General features: G+C 41.5%; 2 protein-coding genes across 3 annotated transcripts in view; one reads left to right on the forward strand and one right to left on the reverse strand.

The window, feature by feature from the left end:
- The window catches only part of cenpp (centromere protein P), a 195,015-nt gene that overhangs the window by 144,364 nt on the left and 29,062 nt on the right, over window positions 1-21,589 (reverse strand). For both annotated transcript variants that reach the window (XM_075460073.1, XM_075460072.1), the window contains exon 6: window positions 14,810-14,906. In XM_075460073.1, coding sequence (XP_075316188.1) covers window positions 14,810-14,906 — 97 coding nt within the window. The remainder of the gene's footprint in view (window positions 1-14,809; window positions 14,907-21,589) is intronic.
- Window positions 2,117-10,518, forward strand: ogna (osteoglycin, paralog a). Its single transcript, XM_075461943.1, has 6 exons — window positions 2,117-2,459; window positions 5,322-5,385; window positions 6,235-6,399; window positions 6,591-6,793; window positions 8,045-8,137; window positions 8,945-10,518. The coding sequence occupies exons 1-6, from the start codon at window positions 2,304-2,306 to the stop codon at window positions 9,113-9,115; spliced, it is 852 nt and encodes a 283-aa protein (XP_075318058.1). The 5' UTR covers window positions 2,117-2,303; the 3' UTR covers window positions 9,116-10,518.

Genomic DNA, 21,589 nt, shown 5'->3' on the forward strand with positions numbered 1-21,589 from the left:
CTTTTGGATTCATTTTTGGATTCTGCGTACAAATGCGATTAATCGTGATTAATCAGGGAAATCATGTGATTAATTAGATTAAACATTTTAATCGTTGCCCAGGCCTAGTTTATTGGTACTTCATACTAATCTGGATACTGGAGCAGACTTCCCTGTCAGGGGGAGGGGTCTAATGGACGCCATTTTGTGGAGAGGACCAAAGATGGTAGATTGGTAGTTATGAGTTTCTGTTTGTGTGCAGAGCTCAGCTGACAACTAATTACATCACTGTTACTGCAGTAAAAACTTACGAACACGTCCTCATCTAAAGATGAGGAGAATCCAGCCAGCCTCCCGTCTGCTCTGGTGTTTCATGCTGTGTCAGCACATCTCAGCAGAAGGTTTCTACAACAACAACTGCAGAAAAAGCTCAAACCAGATTGTCCACCGAGTCTCCTGAAAGCTGTGAAAGTGAAAACATCTCTGTTATGTTCCGTACATCCAGCTTTTACTTTTACGTCTTCTCTGATAAAACTGCATACATTTCATCCCACTGGAAACACATATTTGTTAAGTTCTAAGAAGGTTCTACCACGGTTCAATCTCTAAGTTGTGATAATAATATTGTCTTCTAATAAATGAGTTAATTTTTCGTTCAAAATGGTGAACTTGAAAACAATGTTTTGGTGTGATAACCATAGCTTTTATAGCAGCCGTTTATCACTCAGTGGGGTCACATGGCTCTGAAAGGATCGGATTATTGGCTAAATTACAATCAGACTGAGTTATTAAGTGCATGTAGACACCTTAATCTGACTAAGAACTGGATCGGATGGGATTCAGACCCCGAGATAACTGGGTTGAAAGTCACTCTAAACCTGCTTGTAGACGCTGAAGCTCGTGGTGAATCAGACTTTGCGTTCTGCGCATGCTCCAGATGTTTTCCCGGGGTCGTGACCCGGAAGTCAAAGGAGACGATATTCCTGTTGTTGTCGCCGTCAGAAAGAAACAAACAACGCGATGGAGAATGCTCCGTTGGGCATCGAGTTTGTGCAACAAGCAGCTCATCACAGACCAAATGTAGAGGGACGTAGCTTCATCTGGCTCTGCGTTCTCCATCTTTCTCCAACGCCTGAGTTTGTTGTTGTTGTTGGTGGTGAAGAGGTCAACAGGAAGTGGCTCTATTAGCAACAGCTGGAATGGGTACAGCGCCACCTATCATACCGGGGTATGACACGCTTTGTGCCTCTGATCCCATTCATTCACCGCCACATATCCAAGGAGAATTACCCTCGCTCAGCTCAGTCTGATTGTAATTTAGCCAATAATCCGATCCTTTCAGGGTCATGTGACCCCACTCGGTGCTAAACTACTGTTCATGCACAGCAAGGTGTTAAAGCTTAGTATGTTTAGTATGTTGTCGTAAAAGTGGCTCTTCCCTTGATTTTGCTCTGCCAATGTGGCTCTTGTGAAATAAATAGTGAGTATTGCAGCTATAGACTCATCAGTAAGAGGCTCCGGGTGCTTCCAGCGGTCTGTGACCTAAACTTTACCACCTTTAGTGAACCGATTCGGCAACTTCAAAGCGGCTAAGAACACAGAATCTGCACAGACGTTCAGTAAAGAACGAGCAGACTGAATTAAACGGTATTAAAAGAGACCCCACAGCTGTTTCTGAGCGACAGAATCTGCTGGTTGATGATAATAAGATGCAGATGGAGGCACTAAGTAATGAACCAGAGGCTGAGACATCAGTCACACCGGGGAGGTTCGGTCAGCCGTGTAAACTCTGAAAAAAGAGCGTCTAATGAGAGAAAAACAGAAAGAGAAGAAGGAAAACACCGATTCCGCCTTATGAAGGATAGTTTGGTTATAAGTCATTACTGAGTGGCCAGACAGAGACCACAGACATTCTTCCAGACAAAACACAGACTTTGGTTGTCAACTTTCACATTTTTCTGCTCTCTCTGCAGTTTTTGCTGCGCGTATTTTTTCCTGTGCACATTAAAAGGAATATTAGGGAGAAAAATGGACACTTATTCCCCTTTTTTTTTGGCTGTGATGTTTTAGGTGTGTGCGCTTCCTGCCTCTCATCCAGCGTGCGTCCCGTTTCTCACAGTGGACGGATGGTGGGTGGTCAGGAAAGGGTTAAGGGCTGTGCTCTATAAACTCTGCTTTAAGAGTCTGCTGGAAGCTACTGGTTCAGCCTTTAAATACAGTCATTTGACTCATCCAAACAGGGGCTCGGAGCAGAGAGCAGCTGCTGACCCAGACTCAGGCTTTAAAGCAGGCTGGTGTGTCAGCATCACACTGCTGTGGACAGCATGAAGGCGCTCTTATTCACCTGTTTGCTGGCGCTGTGGCTGGCGGCGGCCTCGGCCAGGAGATTTGACCCCAACTCACAGCTGATGCAAGGATCTCTATCTGGCAGACCGCTGAGCGGATACTTCGGTGACTATTTGAAATCGAGGAGGGCGAGGGTGAGAACTTTTTTTCCATAATTCTTCAAAAACACTCTGGAAGGTTAAATGTACAAATTTATTCAAGTTTTAGCTCATTTTCTTGCAAGAAATCTAAGTTTTTGCAGCATCGGCTCAGAGGAAAAATGTTACAGTTTTCACCTGATTTCTCACAGAAAAAGATGCAAAGTCCCGTCTGTGGAGCTGAATTAAATGCACAAACAGCCAAGAGTTTGGACAGAAAAGTTAAAAGATTGGGAACTAAATTCAAATTATACTTCAAGAAAGGAGTATATTAGATTTCCTGTGCAGTTGCCACTATTCAAAATAAATAATCCGGCCACATTATAATAAAAATCAATGATCCTCTTCATGGTTTTGTCAGTTAATGTGCCTCCTCCCACCTCGGTAATGACAGATCCTGTCAGCGCTTTATTTCACCGTCCAGATAATTCATTCATAACACACACACACACACACACACACACACACACACACACACACACACACACACACACACACACACACACACTAATATTTGGATGAGCCAAAACTAAACTCTGGTCTGATTCATCTCTCAGAAAACCCCACAAACAATCCCCCAGAAGGAAAAATGTGGGACAGTATGACTACGGAACATAACTTCAGCTTTAATGAGCTTCATTTGCAAACCAGCTGTTTTTCATACAGAGCTCCATCGGTGCCAAACCCCTCGGAGAATTGCCTCATAGGCTCTACCGCTGCTACAATTAACCAGCAAGACTCGGTTTTTATTAGACTTTTTCATCTTAAATCGTGGAAAGTTGAGTTTCCTTGCGTTTGATGGGTTTAAGCGCCCGTCGTCAGCAGCAGATGGGCTGGGGAAACTTATCGAGCGCAGCCCAAGCCGCAACGATGGATGATAAAACAACCATTTTGGGCCGGTGATGGTGCGGGATTCCAGCTTTGATTAGCAGTTTGTTAACTGGTAGCACTGTGGTTCCCTTTTCTCTGGCTGAACGTTGCCTTTTGGTCGTAAACCTGCAGAAAAAGAGCTCACTGGAGATCCGAGTCACACAGGTGGAACTGCTCAAGTGTCTGACTCGCTGCGTTCAGGATCAGACCTCCTCGGATCGCCGGATGGAATGTATCACATCCTCCAAAAGGTCAGAGGTTAAGGGCTGACTTATGGTTTCTGCATCAGAGGGCCCACATAGGGCCCACATAGGGCTCCCCAGTGGATGTCTGCCTGCAGCCCAGAATACGAGGCTGTGTGGTCCCGTCTTCAATACGAAGACCAGAAACCGTACAGTTCCGCTCTGTTAGCACGAGGCCGGTTCCTGTCAGAGGGATGGAACCGGACCATGCTGTATGTGTGGTGCAGCTTGTTCACCGTAAATAAGACCCCCCCCCACCTCCTTCGGTGTGTTAAGCCTTTTTGTTTTGGTAAAAAAAAAAAAAACTGTGACAACCACTAATTTGGGGCTTTTGGGTGCAATGGAAAAGTGATAAATCTGCATTGACGGGTATTTATCGACTTCAGATGGGGGAACAGCATCCAAAACACGCGCTTTCCGACCGTAACGCCTCCAAAACTCACGGTAACAAGTCACAGAGAAGAACAAACGGAATGACTCGATAGTTTAACCATCTCTGAAGGTTTCCCCAACTCGTCTAAAAACAGCCCGTAGAACGCAGTGCGACGCCATAACCTCGTGTTGGCATGGTTACGGGCTTGTTCTCTGGGAGGTGGAGTTGGTTTCTAGCCTAGAAATCTAGACGCCCCTAGCGACCGCAAATTGAATTTGCTCCCGGGCTAGTCTAGTCAGTTGTGGTCGTTTTGCGAGGGTGAAAATCGAAACTTAATCGGGCCAATCAAATCGTGAGGAGCGGGGTCGGAGGCCGGGCTACCTAGTGACGACGTTTCAGTGTGTAGTTCCAGAGAGGTAAACAATGGCTGTGCCCAGCGAACAGTCTTTCGATTAGGCTTTGGCAGCGACTCTAGAAGATTTAAATACACATTTTTCTTTGCGAGACGAACAGATAACTGCACTTACTTTTTTCTTGAAAAAAAAGGACGTTTCCGGAGTTTTGCCCACCGGGTACGGTAAAAGTTTAGACTACACTCCACCATGTACTTTCCGTCGCGCTGACTATGTAATCCTTCTTCATCGCTCTGATTGGTTGTTGCGCCATCCTATTGCGCGCCGTTGAGTGCAGAGGCAACTTAACAGACAACCATTTATCCCGCCCACACTGCTATCCAGCAACACTAGACCCCTGTACAGCTTTTTGCTGTACGGGTCTGGCTTGCTAAGCTAGTTGGTTTCTAGATCAGTTCTGAATACAGAACATTGTAAACGCACTACAACTGCTCATGGGAAAGGATTCGACCTGTTTCAGAGGGTGCAGCCACGCTTCTCTTTTACAGAAGACAGCGGGACCGAAGTGCCTAAAACACCTCGTTTGGAGGCTTTACTTCCCCAACTCGACAACATCAACATGAAAAAAAACTGCTGGTATAATCTACTTTGTAGTGGATTAGATACACAACACATGTTCTGTGGGTGAGCCTGCATATGAACCTGTTCTGGTAGATATACAACACACGACAGAATGAAATTAGAGAACCATCCATCCATCCATTTTCTATACCCGCTGATTCTGTCGGTCGGGTCGCAGGGGGGGCTGGAGCCTATCCCAGCGGTTTTAAAGAACCAGTTTGACTTTAAGAAGCTTCCTTATTAGCCAGTTAAAGTGTAAAGAGCAGTTCTGTCTCATCTTTCCTTGGCTGACACGCTGCAATGTGAGCACATACTTCCTTAAAGATGGCCTCCGAACCCCGGCAGGGTCAATGTTTATGTTCTAACCGATGATCTGACCGGGCCGTGTGTTCTCCTGCAGAGGGAGCTGCCTCCCGCTGATGAGCCTGATGACAGCCCGGTGTCAGAGGGAGGAGACGCCTCCGGTAAGAAGTGGAGCCGCCCGACACATCTGCACCCGCTCACATGAAAGGAACTTCAAAGGAACGAGGAATCTGCATGTATAATCTGCCAAGTCTGTTTGCATTTTGGAGGCCTCCTCAGAATTAGATGGTCGGGGCTGAGCCGAGTTTGAGCCCAGCAGCAATCTTTAAAAGCTAGAGTTTGATTGTAAAAGTCATGTAAAGACGACTAAAAACAACTTTTGAATAAAAAAATGTATCAAGTATTATTCACCAGGAAGGAAAGGTGGATCTGAGGCTCCTAAGAGTAGAACAGGAGCTGTGATCCGGCACCATGCTGTCAGGGCCTTTAGAGAACTTTGTGAAACCAGGAGTAAGAGATTAAGATTAAGATTAATTCATTAAGAATAATCTTAATCTCTTACTGGAGTATCGCTGCTGTTTCTGTAAAAATGAACTTAAAACATTCAGAACTTACGCAGGTAAATAAATCTGGGCTTGGCTTAGGTCTGTGGTGTTGGGCGGTCTCATAGAAAATAAGTAATCCGATTGGTTGATTATTAGAACATAATATATAATAATGATAATAATGATAATAATGATAATATATATATATATATATATATATATATATATATATATATATATATATATATATATATATATATATATATATATATATATCCACACACACTTTTCAGCTGGAAACATTTCTAGTTATGCGATAAACTGACCGTATTTGGAGGTTTTATTGGCGGTAAAACAGAAAATAATCCAAACATTTGAATAAGTGAAATTGGGATTAAAAGACTTTGTATTTTGTGACATTTGTTAAATGCGACTGAGAATAAACTGACTGGGATTGCTTTGCAGATCTGCCCACCTGCCTGCTGTGCGTGTGTCTGACCGGCTCGGTGTACTGCGAGGAGGTCAGTCCAGACATGACCTCGGTTCCCACGCTGCCCAAAGAAACCGCCTACCTGTACGCCCGCTTCAACAAGATCAGAAAGATCAGCACCAAAGACTTCGCCGACATCGGTGAGTCGGCGACGGGAAGTCTCTTTGTGACGCTTAAACGATTCTGTTGGATCGAAAAGTAGAGAAACTATCAAGCTAAAGGGGGCAGATTGTGAACAACAGAGAAGTAACAACATGAACATTCATCCAAAGGGTCACTTAATGCCTGTAATGTCCACTGATGTACGATGTCTCCCCTCCTCTGCCCACAGTGACTCTGAGGAGGATCGACCTGACCGGGAACCAGATCTCAGAGATCGAAGACGACGCTTTCTCAAAGCTAACCATGCTGGAGGAATTGTCTCTGGCTGAGAACCAACTGGTCAAGCTTCCTGCGCTCCCCAACAAACTCATGAGCTTCAACGCCAACTACAACCTCCTCAAAACCAAGGGCGTGAAGGTCAACACCTTCAAGGTACGTCACCGTTAGTGGCAATTCTAGAGATTTATACATGGGGTGGCAGGCATATATTGTAGGGTGGCAATTTTTTTTTAGGAAGCCCATCTTACTTTGTACTTTATATGAACCCATATACAACAGTTTTTTCAACACCCAAGTGTGATGAATTCAATATTTGGTCTACATACATGAGCATTCCACTTTTTAGTACATTAAAACAGTGTTTCCCTTGGGATTATTGTAGCAGGCTGCTACAATGACGCCATGGTCTTCCTATAATTGAAACAAGTCATATTCAAACATACATTAAAGTTGACATGTAACGTTAACGTTCGCCTTTCTGATGCTACACACAGAAATTCTGCTAGCCTTAGCCACCACTAGCATACTAGCTAACGCCAACTAGCAGACTTTTTAGGAACGGTTCATAGAACTACAATGATATGAAATGCCACAACTTCAATTGGTTTCAGTTCAATATGTCGAAGGCTAGCCAGTAGCTAGCTAGTTATCAACGTTTTTCAGTTTGGTAGCGCCAGCTATCTAGTTACCAAACTGGCTTGAAAAGCTATCTTGTGGCTAACCGTGACATGAGGTAAAACGTAGCTAGTGGTTATCTGGAGATTTTTTTTGTGCAAATCCGTTCGTAACTTTACAAACGTTTCATGAATGAGACCCGAACTGGCTTGAAAAAATAAATAATAATAATACTTTTATTTTGTACAGCGCCTTCCATCTATGAGGAATTATAAACGTTTGGCAACCATATTACACTTTGCTGCATGTTACTCCATCTGACAGCTTGTGTCCGCACTGACTCCACGTCAAGGCAAAGAGATTCTGCGATATGGATGCAACCATTCGTGATGGGGGGGGGGGGGGGGGGGGGGGTGGACCAACGCGTTTCTTTTTCAAATTTAACATTCTGCAGTTTGACACAGATTTCGGATTGTTTTGCATTTGATTTGATCTTAAAACGATATTAATAATAATTATCCAATAAATCATCAGTTGGTAGTTTTTGACTGGGGTGTCAGGTGCGGTGGCAGACCCCTTTTCAGGGGTGGCGGCTGCCACCCCGTGCCACCCTGGTAGTTTTGCGCGTGGTCACTGTTGCCCCTTGTGGCTGAAAAAAGATGGCGACCGGGCCATTTTCAGCCTTTACTTCTGGGACCTAAACACACAGAGAGCTAAAACAAGTCAAACTGTTCAGAACCGTAGAGCTGAGGATGAGCTTATTTCTAACAGTTTCTCCCCCCTCAACAGAAACTAAGCAAGCTTGCCACCCTGTACCTGGCCGACAATCAGCTGGAGGCCGTTCCACACATCCCGGAGCACGTCCGGATCTTGCACCTGCAGGTCTCCATCTTCCACTTAAACTACGAATCTATTTCAGACCTAACGAATATATAAACTACAAAATGCAAACTGGTAACAGATAAACTAGAACTTTATTTGTTTTTAAACTTTTTGCGAGCATATTTGTTCATGACATATAATGGTACATGAAAAATTTGCTGTCTTATTCTTATTAGAATAGAAAAATACTTTATTCATCCCCCAATGGGGGAAATTCAAATTAGTCAAGTAGCTCAAAAAAATTATTAATATTTACAATTATTGTATATTAACAATACCAATTCTAATGAAAATACTACTACTAACTAATAATAATAAAAAAATACTAAATAAATCAATAAATAAAAATAAAAATCAATCAATCAATATATTAATAATTTATAGGGTCCTGTAACATTACCCTATCTTGTCTCTTGAAATTTTTGTGGCATCTGGAGGTGTCTCTGTCAATCTCTTCAGTATGAGTAAAATTATGGATTTGCAGGACTCAGACGCAGAAATGTTAAATAAAAAAAATAACACGTTAACTGTATTCAAAGGCTAAACAGTAAGAAATGTGCTCTTAATGTTAATGTATTCCATTTAATGTTCTAATGTCCCAATTTATTTTATAGTGAACTTTACAGATATGGTTTACTCAAGTCTTAGTCAACTATTAACCAATACTAATTAATACAACAACAATTCTTAATAAATTTTAAGAGTTTTTTTCGAAATAAAGACCAGGAATACCCAACAACTTGGTAACGTTTGGACGTTAACCCGACTTTAGGACTGCGTTCCTAACTTTGTGTTCTTTATTTCCAGAACAACAACATCACCGAGGTCAACATAGACACCTTCTGCAAGTCCAACGACACCTACTACCTGCGACTGAGTCTCAGCGAGGTCCGCATGGACGGCAACCCGGTGGTGCTGTCCAAAAACCCCGACAGCTTCACCTGCATGAAAGTGCTGCCTGTGGGACAGTACCGCTGAGGAGGCAAACTGTGCTGCGGCCCCTTTGTTACCGGTGGAGCCGAGGGGTACGGTCACATCCTGGACTTTGGGGAGTGCGTCCCACGGCGGGGACAAAGGCGCCAACGTTACTTCAGTAAAACACACAAATAGCTCGTTTTTCGCTGTCAGGTCAAAACAGAAACAAATTATTGGACTAAAAGGTGTGAAGCCAAAAGGTGTTCCTCGGCTCATCTGAGTCAGTCACGTGAATCCAAACTAATCCGAGTTCGAACACTTGATGCACCGATTCATTCAAATGGGAATAACGGCTTCACACCTCCAGGTACAGAACCACAACAGTGCAGTCCAAACGAACCTTTTCCACAGCTCGTAAAATTTCAGCACAATTGGCGTCCGTCCCTGAATAAAGAATATTGGATCCATTCAGCACAGACAGTCCAATCTGTTGTTTTATTTTGACCTGATGCTCCTTCACCTGGATGAATGAAACCGCTTCTCACTTCAGAAACTCACCTGTAGCCACAACCTAACAGGTTTGTGGGAACTAGTTCTGGTTTAAAACAGCAATGAAACAGGAACCTCTTATTATTATTATTATACATAATGCTATGAATTAAAGCCTTTTAAAGTCAATATATTACTGGAACATTCTTGATATGTTAGTAACTAATGTAAAACCTGCAAAGTTTCGTATTTAACTTCCTTCAAAAAGTTTTAGTAAAATATGTACAAGCAGCTTTTTTTATGGATCTGTGAGTTTTCTCTCTTGGAAAGTCAGGTTTTTGTTTTTTCTAATTTAATCTGGGGCCCTGCTGGCTTGTTTTGATAAGATATCCAGTTCAGGTTAAAGAGCATTTTGGACGTATCTCGGCCCTTCCTGCAGGGCGATTTCAGAGGTTTTACACAGCTTTTACAGACCCTGGTGACGGCAGAAGTGATTTCAGTCGAACTAAAGGAATACTTGATGCATGCATGTTGATCTGCGTCCTTTTTTCTTCAACAAAACATTGTGACAGGATGTTGTAAAAAGTACTGGAGAGCAGTGTTAACGTTTGTCTTTGCGGCCGTGTTTGTCAGAGGAATCCCACCTGACTCAACCTTGGCTGAACGATCACAGATGAGCATCAGACAAACATCTGACGAGTGTGCACGGCCATGCAGACAGTGGAGCTGCAAGCTTTCTGTGACTTAACTACACTTTGTTTTCTAATTTATAGACTCCAGTTAGGGTGAACTGGGGAACATGTATCTATGAACTATAGTAATGTGAAAGTTACCCTTTCTTTTGTTTGCTTTGGTCCCAACTCTTCCCTTCCAGTAATAAGAATCCCTTCAGAGGTTATTACTGATGTGAATACGACCGTGGTGTACAGGAAGATGTGTATGTAACGTGGCTATATTTGAGGATATTTTAATAAACTTAAACTGTTTTTAATTAAAAAGGTGTTGGTTGATTACTGCACATACAAATTAAGTAGCATCATCACAACAAGTTTGGACGAGGTCGTCGTTGTGGTCAGAGACTCAACAACATGTTGAAATTAAACATCCACGTTAGATCGAGCAACCGGGAAAGATCGAGAACATTATTTCATGCTAAAGTACTTCAGCTTTCAGTTCAAACATGACAAGATAAAGATTAAGGCTGCAGCGATACACTAATGTCACAATACGATATTTAGCCAATTATTCGATACCCGATATTCAGCCAACAATTCGATACGTTTCGGTATGATTCGATACCCAATATTCGCCTAACGATTGGATACGATTCGATACCCGATATTCAGCCAATGATTCGATACCTGATATTCAGCCAGTGATTCGATACGATACCCGATATTCAGCCAATGATTCGATACCTGATATTCAGCCAACGATTCGATACCTTATATTCAGCCAACGATTTGATACGATTCGATACCCTATATTCAGCCAATGATTCGATACCCGATATTCAGCCAATGATTCGATACCTGATATTCAGCCAGTGATTCGATACGATACCCGATATTCAGCCAATGATTCGATACCTGATATTCAGCCAACGATTCGATACCTTATATTCAGCCAACGATTTGATACGATTCGATACCCTATATTCAGCCAGTGATTCGATTCGATACCCTATATTCAGCCAATGATTCGATACCCGATATTCAGCCAATGATTTGATACCTGATATTCAGCCAATGATTCGATACGATTCGATACCCGATATTCAGCCAATGATTCCATACCTGATATTCAGCCAATGATATTCAGCCAATGATTCCATACCTGATAGTCAGCCAATGATTCCATACCTGATAGTCAGCCAATGATTCCATACCTGATATTCAGCAAACGATTCGATACCTGATATTCAGCCAGTGATTCGATACGATACCCGATATTCAGCCAATGATTCCATACCTGATAGTCAGCCAATGATTCCATACCTGATATTCAGCCAATGATTCCATACCTGATATTCAGCCAATGATTTGATACCCGATATTCAGCCAATGATTTGATACCCGATATTCAGCCAATGATTCGATTCGATACCCGATATTCAGCCAACGATTGGATAAGATTCGTTAACCGATATTCAGCTAACGATTCAATATGATGCACTTGCATCATTTTCTGGAAATAAAAAAAAAAGGGTCAGTGTGATTTGACATGAATCGTCACTGATTGGACCGGTGGTCCGTCCTTTGAACCGGAAGGAAAACACCGCCAGACGAACAGAAACAAACAAACGTGTCACAAACGTGAGAGCTGTGCACTTTATACAACATTTATATCAACTAATTTATCACTGTTTTCTATAATGTGACCCCCTGGCATTGCATTCAATGTTTTCACTCAGTAACGTGTGACTTTTCAATAAAGTTTGCTTTAAAAAAAAAAAAAATTAAAAAAAAAAAAAAAAAAAAAATAGAAAAAAAAAATCGATACTTTATCGGGAAAGAAAATATCGATATATATATTTCGCAGTATATAAACTTGCGGAGATGACACGGCCTCCAGAGTCCGAATTGGGTTCTGGTTCAGGTGCTTAAAGGGTTAAAGGCAGCACAGAAGTAACTCATAAACGGGGTCCTCTCAGGATTTTATGGGTCACAACAAACCTCTGTCTCTGAGCCACGACACCACAGCACACTGATGGATGTAGTACATGTTTGGATGTGTGCGGAGACATTTGCACCAATGTGTCTGCAAAGCAGAAATGACAGTAAGTGACTGGCCACATGCTCGTAAATGTTTGTGGTTTGTAAGTGCACGAAGCCAAGCATCATCTGCCGCCCAGCGCAGCAGCGACTGGCTGTTTAATGTTGCGGTCCGCCAGCAGCAGAAACATTAGGCTTCTCCGTCTTAATCATATCCAAACTCTGGTGTTTTCTCCTCTTTTTTTTTAAGACATTTACTCTAAGTATATGTTCTGTCTGTGCGTCATTAAAGAATGAAATACATCACAGCAGGACAGTTACGATGGGAATTACATTTTCCATAGAAACACTGAGCAGAATGCAAGTTAAGCAAAAGAAGAGTTTGGAGCACACGGACCAGTATGGAAAATGCGGGTTAACTCTTCCAGCTCAGCCAACTTGGCACAACGGCGCATTCTCCGAGTAAACAGCAGAATATGTTCCACACTGCCTCTGCAGCCTGATGTACTATTTGACATTTTACTGCAAACCGTCCCACCCCGATGTTTACTACGCCCACATTAATTAACACCTGCTGGTCCAGCTTTCGTCGCAGTGAATCATCGGACTCTGTTTGAAGCAGCACAATCACAGAGGAGCCATTGTACCTTCACCCGGGGTTTAACTTCACAAACACTCGCTCCTTTCACTGCACAGCGCTTCGTTTAACTTGGAGTTTAGACTGTTTTAGAGCCATTTATCCCTGTCGTGACACATAAAACCTGAAGCCAGTCCATCCTTGAGCTTCAGTTAGGCCTAGATTTAATAAGAAGTGTCTGATCACAACTAATAAACATCACTCAGTGGGGTTACATGGCACTGAAAGGATCGGATTATTGGCTACATTTCATAAGACTTTCATGAGTTGCTCCTTATTTGAGCCTCCATCGTGCACGCATGGCGCTCCCGATCAGCTGAGTCCGTCAGGACTCGCCTCTTTGGCAGATTTTTCCAGGCTTTTTCACCTATTTTTCACAGTCTCACAGTTGGTTTTTGGGGAATTAGGCTTTTGGATACATTGCGCCGCCACCGATGTGTTCCAACACCGATGTTTATTGGTTAAGAAAAAGTGGCAAAGTAAACAATTGTGAGCTTCAGGTTGTCGTGACTCACGGTGAAAAGCTCATGTTTGTTGTGTGTTAGAGTCAGTGGGTCTACATGCTGAGATTAATTGGATTTTAGCTTTAGTTGGGTAATTCTCCTTGGATATCTGGCGGTGAATGAATGGGATCAGAGGCACAAAGCGTGTCATACCCCGGTATGATAGGTGGCGCTGTACCCATTCCAGCTGTTGCTAATAGAGCCACTTCCTGTTGACCTCTTCACCACCAACAACAACAACAAACTCAGGCGTTGGAGAAAGATGGAGAACGCAGAGCCAGATGAAGCTACGTCCCTCTATATTTGCTCTGTGATGAGCTGCTTGTTGCACAAACTCGATGCCCAACGGAGCATTCTCCATCGCGTTGTTTGTTTCTTTCTGACGGCGACAACAACAGGAATATCGTCTCCTTTGACTTCCGGGTCACGACCCCGGGAAAACATCTGGAGCATGCGCAGAACGCAAAGTCTGATTCACCACGAGCTTCAGCGTCTACAAGCAGGTTTAGAGTGACTTTCAACCCAGTTATCTGGGGGTCTGAATCCGATCCAGTTCTTAGTCAGATTAAGGTGTCTACATGCACTTAATAACTCAGTCTGATTGTAATTTAGCCAATAATCCGATCCTTTCAGTGCCATGTGACCCCTCTTGATGGGAGAGTCCAGTTCTGTGGATGAGCTCCAAAAACTGCGGATCTGCTCACAGTAAACGGCTCATTTCAGTAGCCAGGAGCCGAGCTGCCGATGATCAGGAGCCTGAAGTTCACCAGCGTCAGAACACATCAGCACCTGATCACCCGATCAGAAAAGACTGTTTATCATATTTGCTTTGATGGACCAACTCCTCCTTGTGCGTCAGACTTCCCTCTTCAGTTTAACTGTGTTAACTGTGGACCTTAAAACGTGTTTCTGTCTGTTTTTTGGTCCAGATGAAGTCAGGAGGCGACTTTAAACACATGTAAAGAACCGGTACTTTTTCCATTAAAACAACAAACAAACCAAAAAAAGCTTTTAAGCAGATGTGGAAGTGACGTCTACTGAGAGATTCCAGGTTTGTCTCAGCTTTCCTGCAGAATAACGGCGCTTTGGCAGTCTTTCAGAGCGCTCACCTACCTGTGCGTCTTCATGGTAAATACTGACAGGATAAAGTCAACACAGCCACAGTAAATCGGTTTACACAAGAGAAAGGACGAGATGAGGGTTTGATAAAAGGTTAAAGATCAAGTCCAACCTGAGCTGAACATCTGGTCTCATCACCCAAACAGCACAGCACAGCTGGAGTAATCTCATTCAAAAACCCATCGGGTTTCAGCACAAACAACTTATGATGCTTTGGAACTGACGCCGCCTGTTGGGACCCGAGCGAGACATCCCAGAAAACAAAGTCCACTTCGGCGCGTGCGTTTTCACTGACCTGGAAATGCCGAAAGGTTCTGGTCCGGTCACTGCATCGGTCCGAGAAGGTCCTCAAAGTCCTGAAGAACAGCAGAAGATTCCCGCTCTCTTCCACCCTGAAATCACAACACAAAAAATTAAATAAATCATCAACACAGCCTCCGGGCCAGTAAGCAGAACCACTGCGGAGCCACGATTACGGGCTTTCGGGTTCCATCTGGCTTTGGAACGTGGAAAAGCACAACTTATTAAACCCAAAACAGACCAAAAATGACCCTCAGTGACACGGCAACAGACATGAAACCAAACATTCAAACAGCAGCACTGAGCAACTGGATGCTAATCACCCGCACAAACATTCACACACCTATAAAAAAAAACTAGGGCTGGGCGAGTTAACTCGTTAATTATTTAAAGTCGATAAATATTTTATTGCGCATTAACAAAATTTTTTTTGGGGGGGGGGGCTTTTGTGCCTTTAGGAACGTTCAGAGAGACAGGAAGCAGGGGGCAGAGAGAGGGGGAACAACATGCAGCACAGGGCCGTCCGATGCGGGACTCGAACCAGCTGCAGCGAGGACTATAGCCTCTGTACATGGGGTGCCTGCTCAGCCCACTACGCCACGGACCCCCCGTTTTATTATTTATTTTATTACTGTAAAAGTCTGTTGCTCACAGGCTTTTATTTTGTAAAAGTCTGCTGCTCACAGGCTTTTATTTTGTAAAAGTCTGTTGCTCACAGGCTTTTATTTTGTAAAAGTCTGTTGCTCACAGGCTTTTATTTTGTAAAAGTCTGCTGCTCACAGGCTTTTATTTTGTAAAAGTCTGTTGCTCACAGGCTTTTATTCTGTAAAAGTCTGTTGCTCACAGGCTTTTATTTTGTAAAAGTCTGCTGCTGTGGAACCGGAAAAGAAAGTAATCGGCGGATCCACCAAACATGGAGAAGGGTACGGAACTTTTACTCGGCCATTTTCATGTTAAAGTTCTTCCAGACGGCGGAGTCGACAGAACCAAAGTCATCTGTAAACACTGCCAAGTTGAATTGTCTTCTCAGCGTAGTAGTTCCAGTCTAAAATATCACTTAAAGGCAAAACACACAACTGATAGCAGCAAGTCATTCAAGGAAACAGACAGTGGAGCGAGGCTTCTACATAAAAACTACAGAAAGATGCTGATGTTAAAAGTGTGTTTGCACAACAAATGTTATGGCACTTTCATTCATATGGCAGCACATTTAAAATAAAGCTAAATGCTAAAGGCTATAAACTACTTTTGGATTCATTTTTGGATTTTGCGTACAAATGAGATTAATCGTGATTAATCAGGGAAATCATGCGATTAATTAGATTAAACATTTTAATCGTTGCCCAGCCCTAATAAGAACTAAAGTTACTTTGTTTTAAATTGGTTTTACATGTATGAACTGGATTAATTTGGAATTTAATGAACTGGATTGAATTGGAATGCATCTTTGTGCCCCGAGATGACATTTATTGTCATTTATTGTCATTGTTCAGTTCAGTTCTTTATTGACCCTCCAGGGGGGGATTTGATTTGCAGTGACGTTGTTTATTGTTGTTCAAATTTATTCTATTTATTGTTAGAATTAGAATTACTGTTATTGAATTATTGTTAGAACTATTTATTCTATTTATTGTTGTTGTAACTAAAGTTTTAATCATTGCCCAGCCCTATAAAAAAAACTGAACTAAATGTCATGAAGCCTGAAGACACAGTTTAACTTTTCTCCGATGAATCCTGAAACTTCAACTCCTGCCTTAATGTCAGTGTTTCATCATGTTGTGAGTAAACAAATTAAATACAAAACAGTTTGAACACATCCCCTTTAACCAAATAACTCAATCTGTGAGCATGTTTTACGTCTTACTTTCTTCCATTAGAAGCAGATATAAAACTGTTATTGTTGCATATTTCTGTATAATCATTAAATCAAACGGTTTGAATCCAACTGAGCGAAGATAACCCGCAGGTGTTTGTGCACTTATTAATACTTCATCCCTAAAAAGGTTCGAGGATCAGCAGAGTAATGAGGAAACGCCACCTGGGAACCATAAACTGAACCGACACGGATCCAGAAAGGTGCTTTTTAAGTAGAGTCCTCACAGCAGGACGGACCTTTTATTACAGATTAAATGTGGAGTTAAATTACACCGATGTGTCCATCTTTCATACAGACAAAACCTCTGAATTATCCATCAAAACACACACAAAAAAAAGCATCTTTTTATGTGCTGAATATCACCAGAGGAGCGTTTTTGGTCCGATTCGCTGCCTGAGCTCGGGACGTTCCGTTAGAGGGTTTCCAGAGTTTTCCGTGGGGGCCCAGGGCTAGACGGCAGCTGGGTTCAGTTTCCAGACGAGTGTTATTCCACACAGAGCTGATGGAAACATGGCAGCACGCTGCCACAGAACGGCGCTCCATCAGAAAGACTGCAGAGCGAAACCACGGCCCGATATCACGCCGAATGTTTCGTGAAAGAAACGCAGATTAAAGCCTCGGTGTGGAATCGATTAAAGAAAAAACTGGTTGTAAAGGCTGCAAGCTCGAGTGACTCTAATGAGATGTGAGGATTAGGAAAGTTTTAGTGGAGAATTTCCAGTTTATCATCCCCAAGAAGCAATTAAACTTGTTTTCACCAAGCACTGGAAAAGCTTTGAATGGGATATCTGATTGTTTTAGACAGTAAAAATACATTTTTAAAAGCTTTGAATGGGATATCTGATTGTTTTGGACAGTAAAAATACATTTTTCAAAGCTTTGAATGGGATATCTGATTGTTTTGGACAGTAAAAATACATTTTTCAAAGCTTTGAATGGGATATCTGATTGTTTTGGACAGTAAAAATACATTTTTCAAAGCTTTGAATGGGATATATGATTGTTTTGGACAGTAAAAATACATTTTTACATTTTTAAAAGCTTCGAATGGGATATCTGATTGTTTTGGACAGTAAAATACATTATTAAAAGCTTCAAATGGGATATCTGATTGTTTTGGACAGTAAAAATACATTATTAAAAGCTTAAAATGGGATATCTGATTGTTTTGGACAGTAAAAATACATTATTAAAAGCTTAAAATGGGGTATCTGATTGTTTTGGACAGTAAAAATACATTATTAAAAGCTTAAAATGGGATATCTGATTGTTTTGGACAGTAAAAATACATTATTAAAAGCTTAAAATGGGGTATCTGATTGTTTTGGACAGTAAAAATACATTTTTAAAAGTAAAAATACATTTTTCAAAGTTTTGAATTGGATATATGATTGTTTTAGACGGTAAAAATAAATTTTTAAAAGCTTTGAATGGGATATCTGATTGTTTTGGACAGTAAAAAAATACATTTTTAAAAACTTTGAATGGGATATATGATTGTTTTAGACGGTAAAAATACATTTTTAAAAGCTTTGAATGGGATATCTGATTGTTTTGGACAGTAAAAATACATTTTTAAAAGCTTTGAATGGGATATCTGATTGTTTTAGACAGTAAAATACATTTTTAAAAGCTTTGAATGGGATATCTGATTGTTTTGGACAGTAAAAATACATTATTAAAAGCTTAAAATGGGATATCTGATTGTTTTGGACAGTAAAATTCATTATTAAAAGCTTCGAATGGGATATCTGATTGTTTTGGACAGTAAAATACATTTTTAAAAGCTTTGAATGGGATATCGGATTGTTTTGGACAGTAAAAATACATTATTAAAAGCTTAAAATGGGATATCTGATTGTTTTGGACAGTAAAAATACATTTTTAAAAGTAAAAATACATTTTTCAAAGTTTTGAATTGGATATATGATTGTTTTAGACGGTAAAAATAAATTTTTAAAAGCTTTGAATGGGATATCTGATTGTTTTGGACAGTAAAAAAATACATTTTTAAAAACTTTGAATGGGATATATGATTGTTTTAGACGGTAAAAATACATTTTTAAAAGCTTTGAATGGGATATCTGATTGTTTTGGACAGTAAAAATACATTTTTAAAAGCTTTGAATGGGATATCTGATTGTTTTAGACAGTAAAATACATTTTTAAAAGCTTCGAATGGGATATCTGATTGTTTTGGACAGTAAAAATACATTATTAAAAGCTTAAAATGGGATATCTGATTGTTTTGGACAGTAAAATTCATTATTAAAAGCTTCGAATGGGATATCTGATTGTTTTGGACAGTAAAATACATTATTAAAAGCTTCGAATGGGATATCTGATTGTTTTGGACAGTAAAATACATTTTTAAAAGCTTTGAATGGGATATCTGATTGTTTTGGACAGTAAAATTCATTATTAAAAGCTTCGAATGGGATATCTGATTGTTTTGGACAGTAAAATACATTATTAAAAGCTTTGAATGGGATATCTGATTGTTTTGGACACTAAAAATACATTTTTACATTTTTAAAAGCTTCGAATGGGATATCTGATTGTTTTGGACAGTAAAATACATTATTAAAAGCTTCGAATGGGATATCTGATTGTTTTGGACAGTAAAATACATTATTAAAAGCTTTGAATGGGATATCTGATTGTTTTGGACACTAAAAATAAATTTTTAAAAGTAAAAATACATTTTTCAAAGCTTTGAATGGGATATGTGATTGTTTTAGACGGTAAAAATACATTTTTAAAAGCTTCGAATGGAATATCTGATTGTTTTAGATAGTAAAAATACATTTTTAAAAGCTTTGTATGGGATATCTGATTGTTTTAGACGGTAAAAATACATTTTTAAAAGCTTTGAATGGGATATCTGATTGTTTTGGACAGTAAAAAATACATTTTTAAGGTCAGGACACGGTCCATTAGGATGTTTAGTTCGAAAAAGTTGTTCAAAACAAACTAAATTACTATAAAATCTGCTGTGAAGGGGCAGCTGGATTCCTGTGAGGCGGGTTAAAGGCAGCCCGTAATAGAAGCTCATTACTCCCGGAGCTTGTTGCACCATTTATTTTAATTCCCTTTGACCTGTTAACTTGTTACACAAAGTCTTTTCAGTGAGCAGAAGAGCTGAGGCAGTCGTTTCCAGATGACATCTGCGAAACGTATCACAGAAAAATGTTGATTTAAGATTTGTCCCGAGCCAACATCAGGAGCCAGAGCAGCTGCCTCCAGCTTCTCCACATTTGTCATCATGTTTGTGACATAAGATAATAAATATATTTTCAGATTATATCCATGTAGTCTAACGACACCGAGCTCTCCCAAAAGAACAACAAACTCGCTCCTTTCCAGCTTCTCTGCTCTTCTAATGACTCGCTGGAAAACTAAACTTCCTTATCAACTGGTTTAGTCTTTTATTTTCGGAGAAAAAATTAAATATATGTGATGAAAACTAAGCAAACTGTATTTCAGCCCTTTATCACAGAGATAAATCATTTCATACAATAACTGAATAACTCATAATGTAAATAAATCCTGTCAGTTTCACAGTAAAGTCAACGTGACTCCGCCCACTTCCATCAGCTGATCTTATCCCGCCAACCGACACATCGATAAATAATCTCCTTTACGCCGTCATTTTGCACCAACATGCTTATTAAATCTTTGTTTTAGGATTGAGACATGAAGGGAAACTTCAGGTTAAAGGCAGCCAGCATCTTCACCACTGCAGGGACGACCCTCTTTGTTCCTACGCTGTCATCACATGTGGTCATGTGACCTTCCGTGTGGTCATGTGACCTCCCATTAACACTAAAACCTGCAGCTCATTGGCTTTCAAGTCACAAAGAGGAAACTTTGTGTTACTAAGCAACTGTTTCGCTCCGAATTCGGCAATAAATTCACATCAATCATGTCTCTCATCATTGGAATCTTATTTTCTTAGGTTTTCCAGAGTCCTGTTCCCATCCTGTTCCAGAGTCCTGATCCCATCCTGTTCCAGAGTCCTGTTCCCATCCTGTTCCAGAGTCCTGTTCCCATCCTGTTCCAGAGTCCTGTTCCAGAGTCCTGTTCCCATCCTGTTCCAGAGTCCTGCTCCAGAGTCCTGCTCCAGAGTCCTGTTCCCATCCTGTTCCAGAGTCCTGCTCCAGAGTCCTGATCCCATCCTGTTCCAGAGTCCTGATCCCATCCTGTTCCAGAGTCCTGATCCCATCCTGTTCCAGAGTCCTGCTCCAGAGTCCTGATCCCATCCTGTTCCAGAGTCCTGTTCCCGTCCTGTTCCAGTCCTGTTCCCATCCTGTTCCAGAGTCCTGTTCCCATCCTGTTCCAGAGTCCTGTTCCCATCCTGTTCCAGAGTCCTGTTCCCGTCCTGTTCCAGAGTCCTGTTCCAGAGTCCTGTTCCCATCCTGTTCCAGAGTCCTGCTCCAGAGTCCTGTTCCCATCCTGTTCCAGAGTCCTGTTCCCATCCTGTTCCAGAGTCCTGCTCCAGAGTCCTGTTCCCATCCTGTTCCAGAGTCCTGTTCCAGAGTCCTGCTCCAGAGTCCTGTTCCCATCCTGTTCCAGAGTCCTGTTCCCATCCTGTTCCAGAGTCCTGCTCCAGAGTCCTGTTCCCATCCTGTTCCAGAGTCCTGTTCCCATCCTGTTCCAGAGTCCTGTTCCCATCCTGCTCCAGAGTCCTGTTCCAGAGTCCTGTTCCCATCCTGTTCCAGAGTCCTGTTCCCATCCTGTTCCAGAGTCCTGTTCCAGAGTCCTGTTCCCATCCTGCTCCAGAGTCCTGTTCCCATCCTGTCCCAGAGTCCTGTTCCCGTCCTGTCCCAGAGTCCTGTTCCCATCCTGTCCCAGAGTCCTGTTCCCGTCCTGTTCCCGTCCTGTTCCAGAGTCCTGTTC

The sequence above is a fragment of the Odontesthes bonariensis genome, chromosome 3 (genome assembly GCF_027942865.1).
Source record: "Odontesthes bonariensis isolate fOdoBon6 chromosome 3, fOdoBon6.hap1, whole genome shotgun sequence".
Taxonomy (NCBI): domain Eukaryota; kingdom Metazoa; phylum Chordata; class Actinopteri; order Atheriniformes; family Atherinopsidae; genus Odontesthes; species Odontesthes bonariensis.